At 37.4% G+C, this 16620-nt stretch overlaps 1 protein-coding gene across 4 annotated transcripts in view; it reads left to right on the top strand.

Moving 5' to 3' along the window:
- The window catches only part of LOC138981617 (tyrosine-protein kinase CSK-like), a 22793-nt gene extending 6173 nt beyond the window's left edge, over positions 1 to 16620 (top strand). For 2 of the 4 annotated variants that reach the window (XM_070354603.1, XM_070354595.1), the window contains exons 6-12: positions 4205 to 4373; positions 4877 to 4979; positions 5326 to 5484; positions 6991 to 7090; positions 7763 to 7858; positions 8235 to 8321; positions 8928 to 16620. In XM_070354603.1, coding sequence (XP_070210704.1) covers positions 4205 to 4373; positions 4877 to 4979; positions 5326 to 5484; positions 6991 to 7090; positions 7763 to 7858; positions 8235 to 8321; positions 8928 to 9104 — 891 coding nt within the window. In that variant the 3' untranslated portion in view covers positions 9105 to 16620. Of the gene's footprint in view, positions 1 to 738; positions 959 to 1010; positions 1231 to 4204; positions 4374 to 4876; positions 4980 to 5325; positions 5485 to 6990; positions 7091 to 7762; positions 7859 to 8234; positions 8322 to 8927 lie in introns of all 4 variants that reach the window. The other 2 variants (XM_070354618.1, XM_070354611.1) reach the window with 2 other exon arrangements.

The raw sequence follows: 16620 nt of genomic DNA, 5'->3' as shown, positions 1-16620 counted from the left end.
TTACTGTGACACCCAGTCACAATCATTTTTCAGAATCAAAGCTCCTGATTATGCAAGGAACTTCGGAAGTCATTTTATTAACTTTTAGTGCAGAAGTAGTTTACTTTGAGTTTGATTTTCAAGGAGTTAATGATGTTGCTCTAAAAAGGTTAGTGTACTCTGACCTGTGTTTAAACTTTAATGAACAATGCAAACAAATACTGGGTTGATTTTTCTAACTAAGTATTAAATATGCTATTGAAATTAGCGGGAATAAAAGAAATGAAGTCACTTTTAGGATAATTAGAGTCCATTGAGGGAAATAAATGAAGGGATGAGAGTGGTAATTCTTTTCCATGAGGCAGGAAATGTAAAGTCAAGTTTTCAATAAAAATACAAATAAGCTGATGTAGAAGTAACTTGATGTGGTCAACAGACCTTTTCTATGCCATTGAAGTAAGAGTTAGCATTGTTGGATTGTGTGGGTTTTTTAACAAATTTTGCAGGTTGTTGCATTCTTTCTTTGTTTTGGGGGGGGGGGGGGGGTCTCTATGTTTATATATTTATTTGTGGTTTGTTTTAGTGCTCTTCAGTGTGAAGGGCACAGTCACTCTAGCTAACTGAAATCATTAAAAAAAAAAAACAGAATGATGTATACTCTCATCACATTAGCCCTCTCTTTTCTTTCTCTAGCTAGCTTGGATCACCTGTGTAACTGCATGCCAGGAGTGAACGTATGCCCCATTAACTTTGTTGTAGATGGTTTCATGGTAAGATCACGAGACCACAGGCCGAAGAGCTCCTCAAGCCTCGGGAAGACGGCCTTTTTCTCATCCGCGAAAGCAGCAACTACCCGGGAGACTACACGCTGTGTGTTTGTCACGGTGGCAAGGTGGAGCACTACCGAATTCTCTACCGAGACAACCAGCTTACCATAGACGAGGAAAGCTTCTTTAGGAATCTTGATGAGCTCGTTCAGGTAAAGCACCAAGTGGCCAGTGTTAAACCAAACATTTCTCTCTCTGTTCTAGATGGTTGCATGTTAAGATTTCGCGGGAGGAAACAGAAAAACTTCTTCAACCTCCTGAAGATGGTTTGTTCCTGATTCGGCCGAGCATCCGACACCCTGGTGACTACACTTTGTCTGTCAGCTTCAACACGGGGATCGAGCACTACCGCATTAAGTACAAAAGCAACCGGTTCACAATCGATGACGAGATTTTGTTTGCCAATCTTGAAGATTTGGTGAAGGTAAAAGAAACACGCGTACAGTTTTCGCCACAATGATTATGTCGCTTTCCCGTCTGCAGCGCTTTTTTTGCGTTAGTTCACTTGCTGTACTCTCTTCACCTAACTGTCGGTGGCTCAGGTTCCAGCGCAACTAATTTTGAATCATTGGGTTTGTTGTCTTGTAGAAGTGAACTCTTTATGTAACGATGTTGAGCTTACCGTGCTTTTGTCGGGATCTTTCAGCTTTTATGGTATTGCATTGATTATCTGAGCTGTTGAAAAGGTCCACTTACTCCTGTTAGTTGGAGTTCTGTTTTCTCAGTGACTCTTGCATTCTCTCAAGATAGAGGAAAATATACTTGATGGTTTTTTTTTCCCCTGCTGCAAACCCAACATTACCCAAGAGTATTTGCTGACACAAATTACAGGCATGGGAATTGTCCGCGAAATCGCGGATTTCCGCGAAAAGGAAAATAATTACGTTTCAGCGAAAATAAAAGATTGTCCGCGGCAAGAAAAAGGTAAATTAAATTATATGTACACTATTGTCTCACTATCCATTATTTGCTTACGCGAGAACTATCAAAATATTGGGCTAAAATGCTAAAATTCGTTTTTCAACAGGGCTCGGCCTATTTTCAGAGTTTTTTTCTATTTTGTAATTCCCATGCCTGACAAAAGGGTGTAGAAATGGCTGCCAAATAACATGTGGGTCAGCTTTTACTGTCACTAATATCAAACATGCAGAATTTTCATTACTGCAGGATTGTCAGTGGCGAGGGTGTCCCACTTTTAGAAATTTTTGGCAAGTATGAATAAGAATAAGAATAAGAATGCAAAAGAGAGTTACTGTTCACTCGGTTCAAAGTTTTGTGTGCAGAAAGTAGGATTTGGGAGTTGTAGCGTATTTGTTGTTCTTCTTCTTGTTGCGCTCTTGTGGCTATGTGGACTGATGCAGGTAGTATACAGCTTCTCAGTAGATGTCGTGAACACATGTTGTGTGTTAATGAAAATGAATCTCTTGTCTCGTTGGAATGGCATTAGCACACACCGTGGGTAGATGTGGTGAAGGAAGACTGGCTTTAGCTGATACATTTAGCACTGTTGTGTCTGTGCTCTCAACACTTAGCAGGGACACCTTCTTCACATTGTGATAGTCTTATCTGCTTGTTTTATTAAGGTATCAAAACAAAGAGTAAGTATCAGTGAAGATTAGGTGTCTATTATATGGATTTTATGGACACCTATAGGTAGTGATACCCTGAATAAGGTACAATGGAACCCTTCTTTTTAGACCTCAACAAATCTGAGAAAATAAGGTAGGGGGGGGGGGGGGGAGACAACGTCTTCAAAAGGTGTTTCCTTTGTGGTGGTATTATTGTTGTTGCTGAAGGTTGGGCAACCGACAACCAGGAAATAAATGCTTCCGAGTTCTGCGTTTTTTTGTGTTTTTTTCATCTATAATTTTTTTCATCCATCATTTTGACGGCTTGTACTTTGTCAGAAGCGGTATTTTAATTCCAATTAATAACCTACTTGTATGCTTTTTTGAAAGTCCAAAATTGGGCTGATGGTTGAAGCATCGTTTCAGTGCTTGTGTATTCTGATGTATTCCCATATGTGGTGCATTTGCTATGATTTATTTACATACATTACACTTTCCTTTTAAAATTTTTCTCTTCTTTTTCTTTCTTTTTATGTGATGTTTTTGTTTGTTTGTATGTTTTTTCTTCTCGGTTTTCTGTCCAACATTTGGTGTATTCCCCTCTGCTTGTCCCTTTCCTTTGTGCAAGTTCAAGTTTGATTTTAGCTTAAAACATCAAATTTTAAATCTTTTGATTGTCTGGGTGTTATGTTTTGCATAATTTGGAGTACGGGCCTAGAGGCAGAATGTAAAACTTGTGTGTATAGTATTTATATTGGAGTGTTTTTCTTATCTTTCAGTTTTACTGTTTGAGTATTTTGTTTCTTGAAAGCTGATGTGGTTGCTCAATGATTGAATTCGGTGTGGTTGTGGTTGTTGTTGTTGTTCAAAGTCAAGCATGATTGACTTTGATGAAGTTGTTTTTTTGATTTTGTTAACACCGAACAAGAGAACAAAATTTTTAATTTTTTAACTGGCAGTAGCATATTAATGTACATTTTTGTGAAAACCAACCATTTAATTTCTTAAATTTCAAACTATGAAGAAGAAGAAAGTGTGCAGCAATATGATGGCATTGATCAGAGGGGTGTGCTAGTATGCCTGTGTGAGACTATTTTGAAGATAGTTTGCTTGTGCTTGTTTGTATATATATGTCAGCATGCTTTGGTTTGAACAACAGTTACTCTTATTAGATGCATGGTTGTTTAAAGAAACACCACCAGCTGCTAAAACCCTTTGTGGTGAAACTCAGCTTTAATACACTTGTGTACAGCAGAAAAAGTGAGGAATGCTTACTCTATGTTCCCTAATCCCATGTTGTGTGCAATGATGAGTTTATGCAGAGTTGTATGCCAATAGAAAAGTGTGCTTAATTGTTGCAATTTTTAAGTTCATACTTTGGAGATTTTGTAATTATTTTTTTTTTAAAGGGATTTTTTTATTTTTTATTTGCTTTTGTTTTGTTTATTTATTTGCTAGTATAGGCCCTGGGCTTTTAAAGTTGTGTCATTGATACTTTGATTTTTTTTTTGTCCGAGTAGAATTACTTAGATTTATTTTTGGCTCATGGCTCATTCCTTTATCTGATAAAAGTTTTCATGTGACAGTTTTTCCCTCGGTATGTCAGTTTGGGTGGGAGTGCGGGAGTGGATGTAATATATAAACTAAAAAGGATTTTCTTTTGATCAAACATATTTTGTACAGGTATTTTGTTTCTTTTGTTGATAAATGCAGAGTAATATATAAAGATATAGCATGACATATATCAAAGTTACATATTAGTCTGCACATTTTAACGCTCACAATTTTACCTGGGTGTATGATCATGTGTGTTTGTGTTATCCCAACTAGCATTACCTGGAAGATGCAGATGGGTTATGTACACGACTGACACGGCCAGTGACAAAGAAAGGAGGCACCTTCGGTACTGTCAGTCTCCAGGAGTTCAAGTCTGGTGGCTGGGTTATCAACCGACAAGACCTTGACATCGGAGAGGCCATTGGCAAAGGAGACTTTGGTGGTGAGTTAGTGGCGACAAAAATGTTTGGGAGGGAATTTATTGCAGTAGGTACATAAAAATAGTTTGCGGAAATTAGTTGTTGTTGAAATGATTAATGTGTAATGTATCGGCTTTACCTTTTCATTGATATTCCGCCTTGAATGTGTCGTTAACCCAAAAATTGTTTCCGGGTTTCATGACATGTTTCTCAAGCATTAATGTGTATTTACGACAGAGCAGTGTGTTCATGTTGAAGTGTGTGAATGTTGTGTCACTTCTCTCCTTCGTGGAAGGAAGGTGGGGGTGCACAATAAATGTTGTTCAGAAATAACTCTGTCAAGTTTTTATTGGTTGTGGAAGAGTTATTTTCCCTTGTTTCTATAGAAACACTCAGGCAAGCCTACCATGTCACATGTAGCTTGCCTCAGTGTTTCTATGGAAAAGCAAAGAAAACAAGGGAAAGCAACTCTTCAACAACCCATTAAAAAAATGTTTCATACGCCTTGTTTTGCTTTGTGATGCAGACGTATACAAAGGGGTGTACAAAGGTCAACCTGTGGCCATCAAACAGTTGAAGGACAAGGACAGAGGGGAGCAGTCCTTTCTTCAGGAGGCTTCAGTTATGACGTGAGTACACAATCTACTTCGTCTCCATGGTCATGTTTGTCTTTACTTGAGTGTGCGAGAAATATGTGCAGCCTGCTTGTATGCTAAGAAGGTCGGAGTAAAACAAAATATGTTTTCTTTAAAAACAAAATTCAACCTTCCTGCATACATAGCGTTCCATGACAACATGAGGAAGAAAAAAATAAGTGTTGGTTTTGAAAAGACATAAAAGCCTTATTGTCTCATCTTGTAAAACACTGTACTATATTATGTGTATTTTTGTGTCTGTGTGATGTCTGTGTTTGTGTCAAAGAAGGAACCTTAAAAAGGTTTGCATTATTTTTAATTTGGTGCATATATGATGCAGATCACTGCGACATGACAACCTGGTGCGACTAATAGGTGTAGTGTTGGGAGAGACGATATACCTGGTGACAGAGTTCATGGGAAAAGGAAACCTTGTAGAGTACCTCAGGTCTCGCGGACGCAGTGTCATCACCAAAAAAGACCAAATCAACTTTGCAACGTGAGTTGAAGCTTTAATGTGTTTTTGAACATCACATGCATGTTGTGTGCCTTAGTCCGATTCCATATTCTTATTCCTCTGGTAGAATGTGATTGCTAGCATAGAAATCTTATCTTTTTGCTAGCACATCATACTTTAGTATTACTTTTTATATTTAGTCAAGTTTTGACTAAATATTTTAACATCGAGGGGGAATCGAAACGAGGGTCGTGGTGTATGTGCGTGCGTGTGTGTGTGTGTGTGTGTGTGTGTGTGTGTGTGTGTGTGTGTGTGTGTGTGTGTGTGTACACGTGTGTGTAGAGCGATTCAGACTAAACTACTGGACCGATCTTTATGAAATTTGACATGAGAGTTCCTGGGTATGAAATCCCCGAACGTTTTTTTCATTTTTTTGATAAATGTCTTTGATGACGTCATATCCGGCTTTTCGTGAAAGTTGAGGCGGCACTGTCACGCCCCCATTTTTCAACCAAATTGGTTGAAATGTTGGTCAAGTACTCTTCAACGAAGCCCGGGGTTCGGTATTGCATTTCAGCTTGGTGGCTTAAAAATTAATTAATGACTTTGGTCATTAAAAATCTGAAAATTGTAAAAAAAAATAAAAATTTATAAAACGATCCAAATTTACGTTTATCTTATTCTCCATCATTTGCTGATTCCAAAAACATATAAATATGTTATATTCGGATTAAAACAAGCTCTGAAAATTAAATATATAAAAATTATTATCAAAATTAAATTGTCGAAATCAATTTAAAAACACTTTCATCTTATTCCTTGTCGGTTCCTGATTCCAAAAATATATAGATATGATATGTTTGGATTAAAAACACGCTCAGAAAGGTAAAACGAAGAGAGGTACAGAAAAGCGTGCTATCCTTCTCAGCGCAACGAATACCCCGCTCTTCTTGTCAATTCCACGTGCACTGCCTTTGCCACGGGCGGTGGAGTGACGATGCTACGAGTATACGGTCTTGCTGCGTTGCGTTGCGTTCAGTTTCATTCTGTGAGTTCGACAGCTACTTGACTAAATATTGTATTTTCGCCTTACGCGACTTTTTGTTGTTAGCATACCAAATTTTATAGAATTTCTGCCTAACCTGAAGTTGTCGGTGTCACACGGATTAAACAAAATAAAGCTGTTTCAAAACTTGTTCACTGCAAGTAAATAATAACAGCGCAGCCCAGTAAGTACTATTTCTATTAGCTGTATAGCAAACGCCTTTCTTGCTGGGTTATGCAAGGATCATAATTGTGTTGTCTTGGATCAATGTCATTGTGAGACTGCAGTTTCTGCTAGTCAAAACTCTCATGGTCTGCTAGAAGCTGGTCTGAATGCAGTTGTTTCCCTTGGATTTGTTTTCGTTCATCTAACAAAGCTCTCAAGATTTCTTGATTACTTCTTTGATGCTTTCAAAAATTCCGGGCTTGTATCTCAAATGAGCAGTTACATCTTAATTCTAAGCCCCTCTGTATTCTGATTATCTGTGTGTTTTGATGTTTCAGTGACACCTGTGCAGCAATGGAATACCTGGAAAGTAAAAGCTTGGTGCACAGAGACCTTGCTGCTAGAAATGTGCTGGTGCATGACGATGGAAAAGCGAAGGTGGGTCCTGCATGTGCATGAACAATGTGTTATCTCTAATTCTGTTGTTAAAGCCATTCTTAATTGAGCCTGAAGTCTTTTTACCTAAAATTCTGTGCCAAAGCTTCCTGCGGGGAGCTTCGTTAAGTAGACTTCGGACCATCGACATCGCCGAATTAATATCAGGCTTTAAGTTCGATTGAATGTATGGTATTTGGTACGGGCAAGAAGTCAGTGATTTGAGAGCGCATTGCATTTTGTGTCCTTTGTACTGCAAAGGTAATGCCCACTTCATTTAGTAATGCTAGCCTAGAATAGCAAGAAGAGGGGTCATCTGTTAGGAAAAGTGATTCCATGAATGTGACCAATGTGAAATGTTGTTACTTTCTCCTAGGAAAAGTGATTCCATGAATGTGACCAATGTGAAATGTTGTTGTTACTTTTCCTTTGTAAGTGTTACCTTTCCCCAACCTTTTCAAAACTTGGGTCTCCTGTTCAAGATTTTATGTCATATTTTTTTCTGAGACTGCAACCGTGCTTTGGTATTTTATTCTGCATGCTTCTTCCATGTTTTTAACATAATTTCCTTTGCACTTGTTCAAGTCTTTGAACTGGTCAGGCCTAGGATTCTGTAGTCAGGCTGACCATTTTGTTGGGATGTTCTGCAACCCATGACTGTTCTGTTTGTTCCAGGTATCTGATTTTGGTCTGGCAAAGTTTGGTGATTTTAGTCAGACAGGAATGAAATTCCCCATCAAGTGGACAGCACCTGAAGCTTTACGAGAAAATGTAAGCATGAACTTTGCTGGTTGTTCATTTAGATAGTAAGTGATTTTGTGTGAAGTTGCATAACCAGCCAACTTTTTGAAGAAACTATACAGTTGAATCTGCTTTTAGCGACCATCTCTCGATAGCAGACACTTTTGGTTTGCCCTTTGGTGGTCGTTTTTGACAGGTTCGACTGAACATAACTTCGCCTTTGTCTCTGTTTGGTGGAGGGCTCTACGTTTGTCAGCAGCTTAAAATAAATGATCTGAGCAAAGATTTGTTCTGTCAGTTTAGGAAATTTGTCCTGTTAATGTATATTTCAGGTAGGTTTGCTATTTGATTTGACTTATTTATTTTCAAAATGTTATTGCATTTTATGTCTCTTGTTTTGTTACAGAAATTCACCAGCAAGTCAGATATGTGGAGCTTTGGCATATTACTATGGGAAATCTACTCCTTTGGAAGGGTTCCTTATCCTAGAATTGTGAGTTTATACTTCTTCTTTTTTTCCAATGAAGAGTATGACTGATTAAAGGAGACACGCTTGAAATAGCTTTGCTTTTGTTTTCTGTTTTTGTTGTAGTTTGTTATTCTTATGCCATCACAGAAATGAAGGTTTAACCAGTAGTTTCAGATAGTTTTCCTGTTGAGATCTGAAAATACTGGAAATGAAGTACAAAAACTGTCAAACCTACTGCTTGATATTTTGTTTGAAAGGGTTTTCCATACAAATGTAATGCAAATATTGCATGGATTATTTTACCTGCTTTGTTCCTCTTTGCATGACAGAGGAAGTGGTTTTACTGAGAACTAGGATTCATTTTGTCAAAGAAACACTGGTCTCAGTGGAAAATGCCTGACGCAATCACCATGTCTTTTGCCGACTTAGTGACCAGTGACAGGTTTATGCTCAAATTTGGTAGGGTCAGTTGGTCATTGCCTTTATGTGCGTGTGTGTGCATGAGTTTGTGTGTGTGTGTGTGTTTGTGTGTGTGTCTGTCTCTGTGTGTGTGTTCGACTGTCTCTTGATGAGCTTAACCCTATTTGTGATATGTTTTTGAGCATCATTCTGACCGTGATTCGTTTTCAGCCCCTGACAGACGTTGTAATGCACGTGGAGCGAGGATACCGTATGGAAGCCCCTGAGGGCTGCCCCCCAGAAATCTACTCCATCATGAAGCAGGCCTGGGAACTCAAACCTGAAGAACGCCCCACTTTTAAGTCTGTGCTTGCCCGGTTAAACAATCAGCGGGCAGTGACCGTCTAGCCCCTGTACTTCTTCCTTCTTCCTAGGCTATGCTCTACGTTCACATATTGCCTTGCCCTCCATGTTCTGCTGTTTCATCGTCATCATCTCGGCCGTCTTCATCATCACGTCATTTTCATCGTTGAGAGTGGCTGTGGCTCTTATTACTCACATCATAGCAGTATTGTTTGGCAAGTGATTAGTCCAGTTCTTGCCACACTGCACGACACTACACAAGACTAAGCCTTACCTTTAAAACCAGTTTTGCCTTCAATAGCTGAGGTAGCAAAAGATGAACATTTTCTGTGTATGAGAGGCTTGAGCTTTGTTGCTTTTCTTTTCAAAATGTTTACTAATTATTTTGTTTCAAACTAGAACAAGAGTACATTAATAGTTAACTGGCGTATGTGAAGCAGAGCTGGACTGCTGATTCAAGTTTGGAAAATATGCAATCCTGCTTGTTTTTGCAGTTTAAGGAAGAGTCCGAACCTGTTCGGCTCTTTGGTGTAAAGTTTTCTATTGCATCTTGTGAAGAGGTTAGGAAATAATGAGGTGGTGCTCATGAAACAAAGTTGAATTGGATTATCAATTATCAAGGTGGTTCTGTGAAAACACTGCCTTCACAACAGATAGTCTGACAGCAATTGTTGTGCCATGTGTTATATATATTTGCACCACACAGCTGGCAAATGTTTGTTTTCTTCCAAGCAGTACTTGGCAGGTGTCACACACACAGCAGTATCTCAAGGTTTGCCTGCTTGATTTTAAATATCTTGCGTAGACCAAGCAGAAACTTGACAGGATTTTATACATATTTTCAAAGATGTAGACATCAATTTTTTTGACAACAGACAGATCCCCACAGCAGCTTTTTGCCTTGAAGTAACCGTTGTTGACAAAATGTATCCACCCACGGGTTTCCTTTCAAGAAGCTTAAAGCAAGAGCTGGATTTGTATTTGAGGAGGGCATTCCCAATTTTTCTTTTTAATGTAGCCTTGACCAAAATATGTTTATCCTTTATTCATATTTTTTGTTTTGTTAGGTTGGATAAAGCTTTTTTGTGATGTTTGTTTACTTGCTTTAGCTCCTTCATTTTACGTTCCATTGTTATCATTATGACTTCACAGTTTTTGGGGACCAGTTTTTACAGTTTATGGATTCATAGCACACAAGATTGCCCTCATGTTTTGTACAGCGGTTTGCTTGTACTTATCAGACACCATGTAGTACTCAGCTCTAAAAGTCAATTTTTCACAGCTGAATGTAGATGCAAATTGCTTGTCATTTAAATCACAATTACTAGAGTATAGCAAAAGCTGCAGTGTAGCTATATACAAAAAACACAAACCTGGAATTGTGCAGAAAGGTACAGAGACAGGAAAGTTGCCGTATTCTATTTTTGATTAAAAAAAAATATGGATATAATAATTTTGTTATTGAGGCTTTGGTAATTGATTTGTGCATTTTTTAAAATTTTTTTAGAGATAAGCAGCCAGGGTCTTTTTATTTTAGTTTAGTTTGTATTACTTCTGCCCTGTGAATATAAGATTTTATGCTGTGTATGATTATGAGCACTCAAGACCGAACAAGTGGAGTTCAGTCCTGTTTTGCACACAGTTAAAATGAAGTGACTCAGCCAGCCCTCAGCTGTCAATCAAAACACTGTACTTCCAAATGTGAGTCTGTACAAACCATGTGTGTTTTATTTATCAAAACTGTGCATACTGGTAATTGTCTCTTGTAATTTTGCCCCAGAGTGGTTGTCGCTGTGTTGGTAATGATTCTGTGTAGCCCACCAGAAGTAGGTAACTTTGTGTGAAGCTAAGCTGGTGTAGTTTAGTCTAGCGTAGGCCGCATTGTGGACTTGTTCATTCTGAGCTGCAGCTGTTTAACTATTGTTAGGCAGTGGTAAGTGTGCTGTGTGTAAGTGTGATCGGGAAATCTTTCAATCACTGGAAATATTTAATAATAATAATAATAAAGTGTATTTATATTGCGCCTATCCCTTACAAAAAACAAAAATATTTGGCTCTAAGCGCATTACAACATGTGTAGGGACTTGGTACAATCAAGTCTGACAAATAACACAACATACAGTCGGTCTCTTTGGTAAAACTGGGAAAAGCAGCTTTGACATTTAAACACTGCTACTAAAGAAAGAAAAAAAATCCTCTAACAATGCATACTGCTTTACAATATGCATTTATGTATAAATATAGTTAAAGAACATCGAGTTAATAGGAATTAGAAAAGGTTCTTATGATAAAACTATCTAGCTGATCTTTTCACGGCTCTGGTCTCTGAGGTCACTGCTCATATATCGACGTGCTTTCATTGCTGCACTAATGAGGAGTCTGATGTCAGTCCGACACATAGAGAAAAAATGATGCAGAATTGACAATAATGTCTTGTTTCTTACACTTCAGTTAACATTTTGTACATGCATTTTATCGCTTTGGAAAAAGCATACTGTGTTTACATTTCAATGTGAATTTGTGTACATGTTTGAGTGGTCTGGATGCCAATTTTCTCCAAAATGAAATGTGTATAGCATATGTGAGCTTTGAACATTTTGCTGTTATCTGTTGCTATTTAAGTTTGTTTATGATCAAAGCAGCTGAGGATAAATTTGTTTGATGTGTTATTTTCCTTTGTTTTGTGCCGATTAATTATTCTTGCTTTTGTATGTAAGACTGCAAGTGATTGTGCAAGTTTCTTGTTTCATTGTGATTATGTTATTGAGGTTAAAATTGAGGATTATAGTGTGTGTGGATGCAGTTCTTGCTATTGTTGTTGTTGTTTTCATGAGTTTGATCATTGTACAAATACTGAAGGACTGTATAGGGTTAAGACACTTGTAGTGATCGTAATGCCATATGGCAGTTTTGCATCTTTTCAGAAACACTTTTTTCTTCCATTTGAACAGAATTGGCATATTTGGAATCTGTATCTTGGTTAATAAGTAGATTTACTGTTCAGCAAGGTTTTAGATGTGATGTAGCTTGGTGTTCATCTTATCAATGTGGTTTAGATTTCTAATAGATAAAACAGTGTTCCCCTTTCTCACATTCGCGTACACCCCCCGCGGGTTAGGGGGAAGAATGTACCCGATGCTCCCCAGCATGTTGTAAGAGGCGACTAACGGATTCTGTTTCTCTTTTTACCCTTGTTTAGTGTTTCTTGTATAGAATATAGTCAATTTTTGTAAAGATTTTAGTCAAGCAGTATGTAAGAAATGTTAAGTCCTTTGTACTGGAAACTTGCATTCTCCCAGTAAGGTAATACATTGTACTACGTTGCAAGCCCCTGGAGCAAATTTTTGATTAGTGCTTTTGTGAACAAGAAACAATTGACAAGTGGCTCTATCCCATCTCCCCCCCTTTCCCCGTCGCGATATAACCTTCGTGGTTGAAAACGACGTCAAACACCAAATAAAGAAAGAAAGATACATGTATGTGTATTGATCAAGAAGTAAGTGTCAGTCAGACTACGCTGAAAGTAGTCAGGAATCCATCTGCTAACCATCTGACAATGAATAAGCAGTCAAGGAATTACTTTCCGGTGAATCATTTAGAAAGGCAAAGGTTTAAGAGCAATTTTTCCCCCTTGACATTTTTTTTTTTATTGTGCGTAAACAGTTAACTTGACACTTACATATCCAGTGGTGTTGTTTGGCTTTGGCAGTTGGTGAAAAATCAAAACTTATTTCAATTGCCAAAAACGTTGTGGTCATTCAGCAAAATAACACTTGTTCATGGTGGGGGGAAAGCTTGCATTAAGGACTGTCAAAAACTTCTAAAAATTGCTGAAACGTTTATGTTCATTTTGGGAAATAAACATAAATACTAGAACAACCCTGCATACTAGGTTATCCAAGAATGGAACCAAGACCTTGATATTAAACGGTATTGTTTGCTATGATTGTGAATGGCTGGTCCAAGTGTGTTCGCCGTCACCCATTAATTCTGTTCTATTTGTTATTTTTTTGTAAAAAGGGTTGATCAAGATATTCTGTCAGATTTTCTCCTGGGACTGTACATTTTTGTCAGTTTTTCTTGTAAATTCACTACGTATTTTGTATATACTACACATGTTTGAAATTTGTTGAAAGTCTGATTTTGGCCAGAAAAGGAAAACCGGTTACATGTCAAAGTATCTAGGCACTTTACACTTCAGGCATGTCTTTTCTGTGTTCTTTTGCTGTCTGGTCTGAAAATAATTGATGTGAAAAATTGCATGTGCTGGTGTTCCATTCATATCTGTCAAATTTGACCTCCTTTTTATTTCGAACCATGTAGGGTTTACGTTGTAAGTATTTTATTTCTGTCAATTTGAAACGTGGCATGACTTTATTGACATATTTTGAATATATGTTTGTACATAAAATTCTGTTTATTTGTAATACACTTTGCTATTGCATGAAAAAGTCTTTCTATGACATATCTTTTTTTTAATTATTAACAAAATGAGAGAAAAACACCTGAGGATGAGAGGACATCTCTCCAAAATATATCAGCGGTTTATTTGGGATCAGCCTTTTTCGTGAAATCCTGTAACCTTTCTGTGAGTATTATCAGTGCTTGTACTTTGAATTTCACTGCATTTTGTGCTTCAGCATTCTTCATGTTAGTGTCCAACTTCACAGCATGCATGCACAAGAATATGTCATTTGGGAAAAGGAGATTGCATGCTATCATGCCAATGAGGTCTTCATGCATTCATTAGAAATTCAATGACATGCGCATTTTGCTTGACATACATTTCTTAATCGTTGACATGATTTGTTCAGAATGGTAAAAAGACAGGGAGAATCTGTTTGAGAATACTATATATTGCTAAAGCAGAGTAGCAACATAACACAACAGCAACGAAAGTGCCTGAAGCAGATTATTTATTTATTCATTTACCATTATTTGTTGGTTCCTTAACTTCATTGCCAACTTTGTAAGGTAATATACATGTACTACGTTGCAAGCCCCTGGAGCAAATGTTTGATTAGTGCTTTTGTGAACAAGAAACAATGGACAAGTGGCTCTATCCCATCTCCCCCCTTTCCCCGTCGTGATATAACCTTCGTGGTTGAAAACGACGTTAAACACCAAATAAAGAAAGAAAGAATTGCCAACTTTTATGTATTTTCTACTTCTTTCTTGCCCGCTCAGTGTGTGCGTGATAGAATTATTTCAGCTATTCTTTTTGTATGTGCTGTGCTTTGTTCATGGATATAGGTATGTACATCAAAAACAGTGTTGTTTCCCCTGTTTCTAGCCACCCCCGTCCTCACCTAATTACTGTCATTCTGAGGTTTGGCAGGCTGGTGGTACATGTATTAATTCATATAGATTCAGTACACCAATCCCTCTCTCCCACTTGAAAACCTGTATGCAGATTGTGGAAATGCCTGCTACAGTATATACAATGCTGCCTATGGTGCATGTCTGGTTCAGCTTCTTCGGGCTTCCTGCCAGGTTTGAGCGTTCAATTTGGAAAAAGATTTTTTACAAATTGAAATTGACCCAGTTACTCCCCATGTCAAAGGGTTATGGTTAATGGTAGTTATATACATTCGGTCTGGATTAATGGGCCTGCAAAATGTCTTCTCTTTTTTTTCTTCTTTTTTTTCTTATGCTGTGGAAGGGCATGATGGTCCTTTGGCTTTCTTGTCTTTTTCCTGAAGAAAGTTGGCTGATACCGAGGGATATCATTTTTTTCTGTGACACCCTCCCGTAATTCAACTTCTCTTTTCCATTTTATTATTATTTTGTTGTTTTAGGCGAATAGTACATATACTTTTTGTAAATAAATACACTGTTTTTTATGTGGATTTTAATGAACAAAGCAATGACAAAAAAGACCAGCAAATTGATTTCAATGACATCAGAATCCCCAAAGCTTTTCTTTGTACAAAGGTGAAGTTGGCTCAGATTGCACGAGGAATTAACACAGCCAATATGAATAAAGACTATTTTGTGTGCAGATGATTGTGACATTACTTTATGAAAAAGAATAGTATTTTCTTTTTGTTATGCTTCAAGACATTTTATATCCTTGCATTACAAACTTCAGTCTCGTTTATGGAAACAAATATATTATTCTTTTGTGTTTGCTGTTCTGATTAAGTTGTGCTGTGGTTAGCAAACAAGACAAAAACACCTGCACTCACATTGTTTATGTTTTCAGGGTATCATTAGTTCGTTGTTATGTTCATGTGACAAATATATTGTCATTTAAAAAAAATGGTGATGTTTAGCTTTGGAGAATGATTTGTTTCAAATTTTTTCCCATGCACTGAAGTCATTGTGCCAACAACAGTCACCAACACTATCAAAAATATTGATGAAAGCTTGAGGCTAAACAAGTTGTTAGATAAATGTTTGAAGTCTTGATTTTCACGTAGTTTACAGTCATTTCCACATATTAATTTGTTGGTGTTTTTTGTGTTAATTTGGTGCTCAGATTGATTGTTGTAAATTTGTCATGAGAGACATGGTAAAACTTAAAACAGCAAATTACTAACACCAGCAACAAGTTGTTTTTTTATGCACATGTTTGAAATTGATTAGTACCGTTCACCTAGTCTTAGTTTCATTTGTAGTTTAATGCTTGATGTGCAAACAGCATGCTGCAGAAATTGTTCCTGTTTGGAAGTAAAGGGTAGCTGCGAAGATCACAAACAAGTTTTGAATGTTGCAGAATGTGAATCAAGATTTGTTCATGTGTTAACAGCTTGTAGGTATTAAAAACGATTTGTAATCAAAGGATGAAGTTATTAAATGCCAAAAGAGGTCATATCAAACAAAGGCTTTAAGAATTCAGGTAAACACTCACCCCCCGCGGGTTAGGGGGAAGAATGTACCCGATGCTCCCCAGCATGTCATAAGAGGCGACTAACGGATTCCGTTTCTCTTTTTACCCTTGTTAAGTGTTTCTTGTATAGAATATAGTCAATTTTTGTAAAGATTTTAGTCAAGCAGTATGTAAGAAATGTTAAGTCCTTTAATGTACTGAAAACTTGCATTCTCCCAGTAAGGTAATACATTGTACTACGTTGCAAGCCCCTGGAGCAAATTTTTGATTAGTGCTTTTGTGAACAAGAAACAATTGACAAGTGGCTCTATGCCATCTCCCCCCCTTTCCCCGTCACGATATAACCTTCGTGGTTGAAAACGACGTTAAACACCAAATAAAGAAAGAAAGGTAAACACTGCAAACAGTCTTCTAACTTGTCTATCATGCATGACGTTTGTCCTCAGAGGTTTGAATAGCATTAATTCTTTATTTGTGTTTGTCCGAACTTTCAAATTATTGCAAAATTTGTTTAAGAATTTCACGTGTACTTGAAGCAATGTCACTGTGAGATTCATTCCTGATTCGGTGTCTTGTAAACTTATTTCTGGCTTGCAGTTTTGTCGTAAGGTTTATTTTCATGACCAGTATTTGACATCGATTGTTGATATGCATTAGAATCTTCACATACTACAGACTGTACGCCATGCATATGAACCGCTGAATAATAAATTATTCATGGGGACGACA

This window comes from Littorina saxatilis, linkage group LG1, assembly GCF_037325665.1.
Source record: "Littorina saxatilis isolate snail1 linkage group LG1, US_GU_Lsax_2.0, whole genome shotgun sequence".
NCBI lineage: Eukaryota > Metazoa > Mollusca > Gastropoda > Littorinimorpha > Littorinidae > Littorina > Littorina saxatilis.
This window is presented reverse-complemented; position numbering and strand designations above follow the sequence as displayed.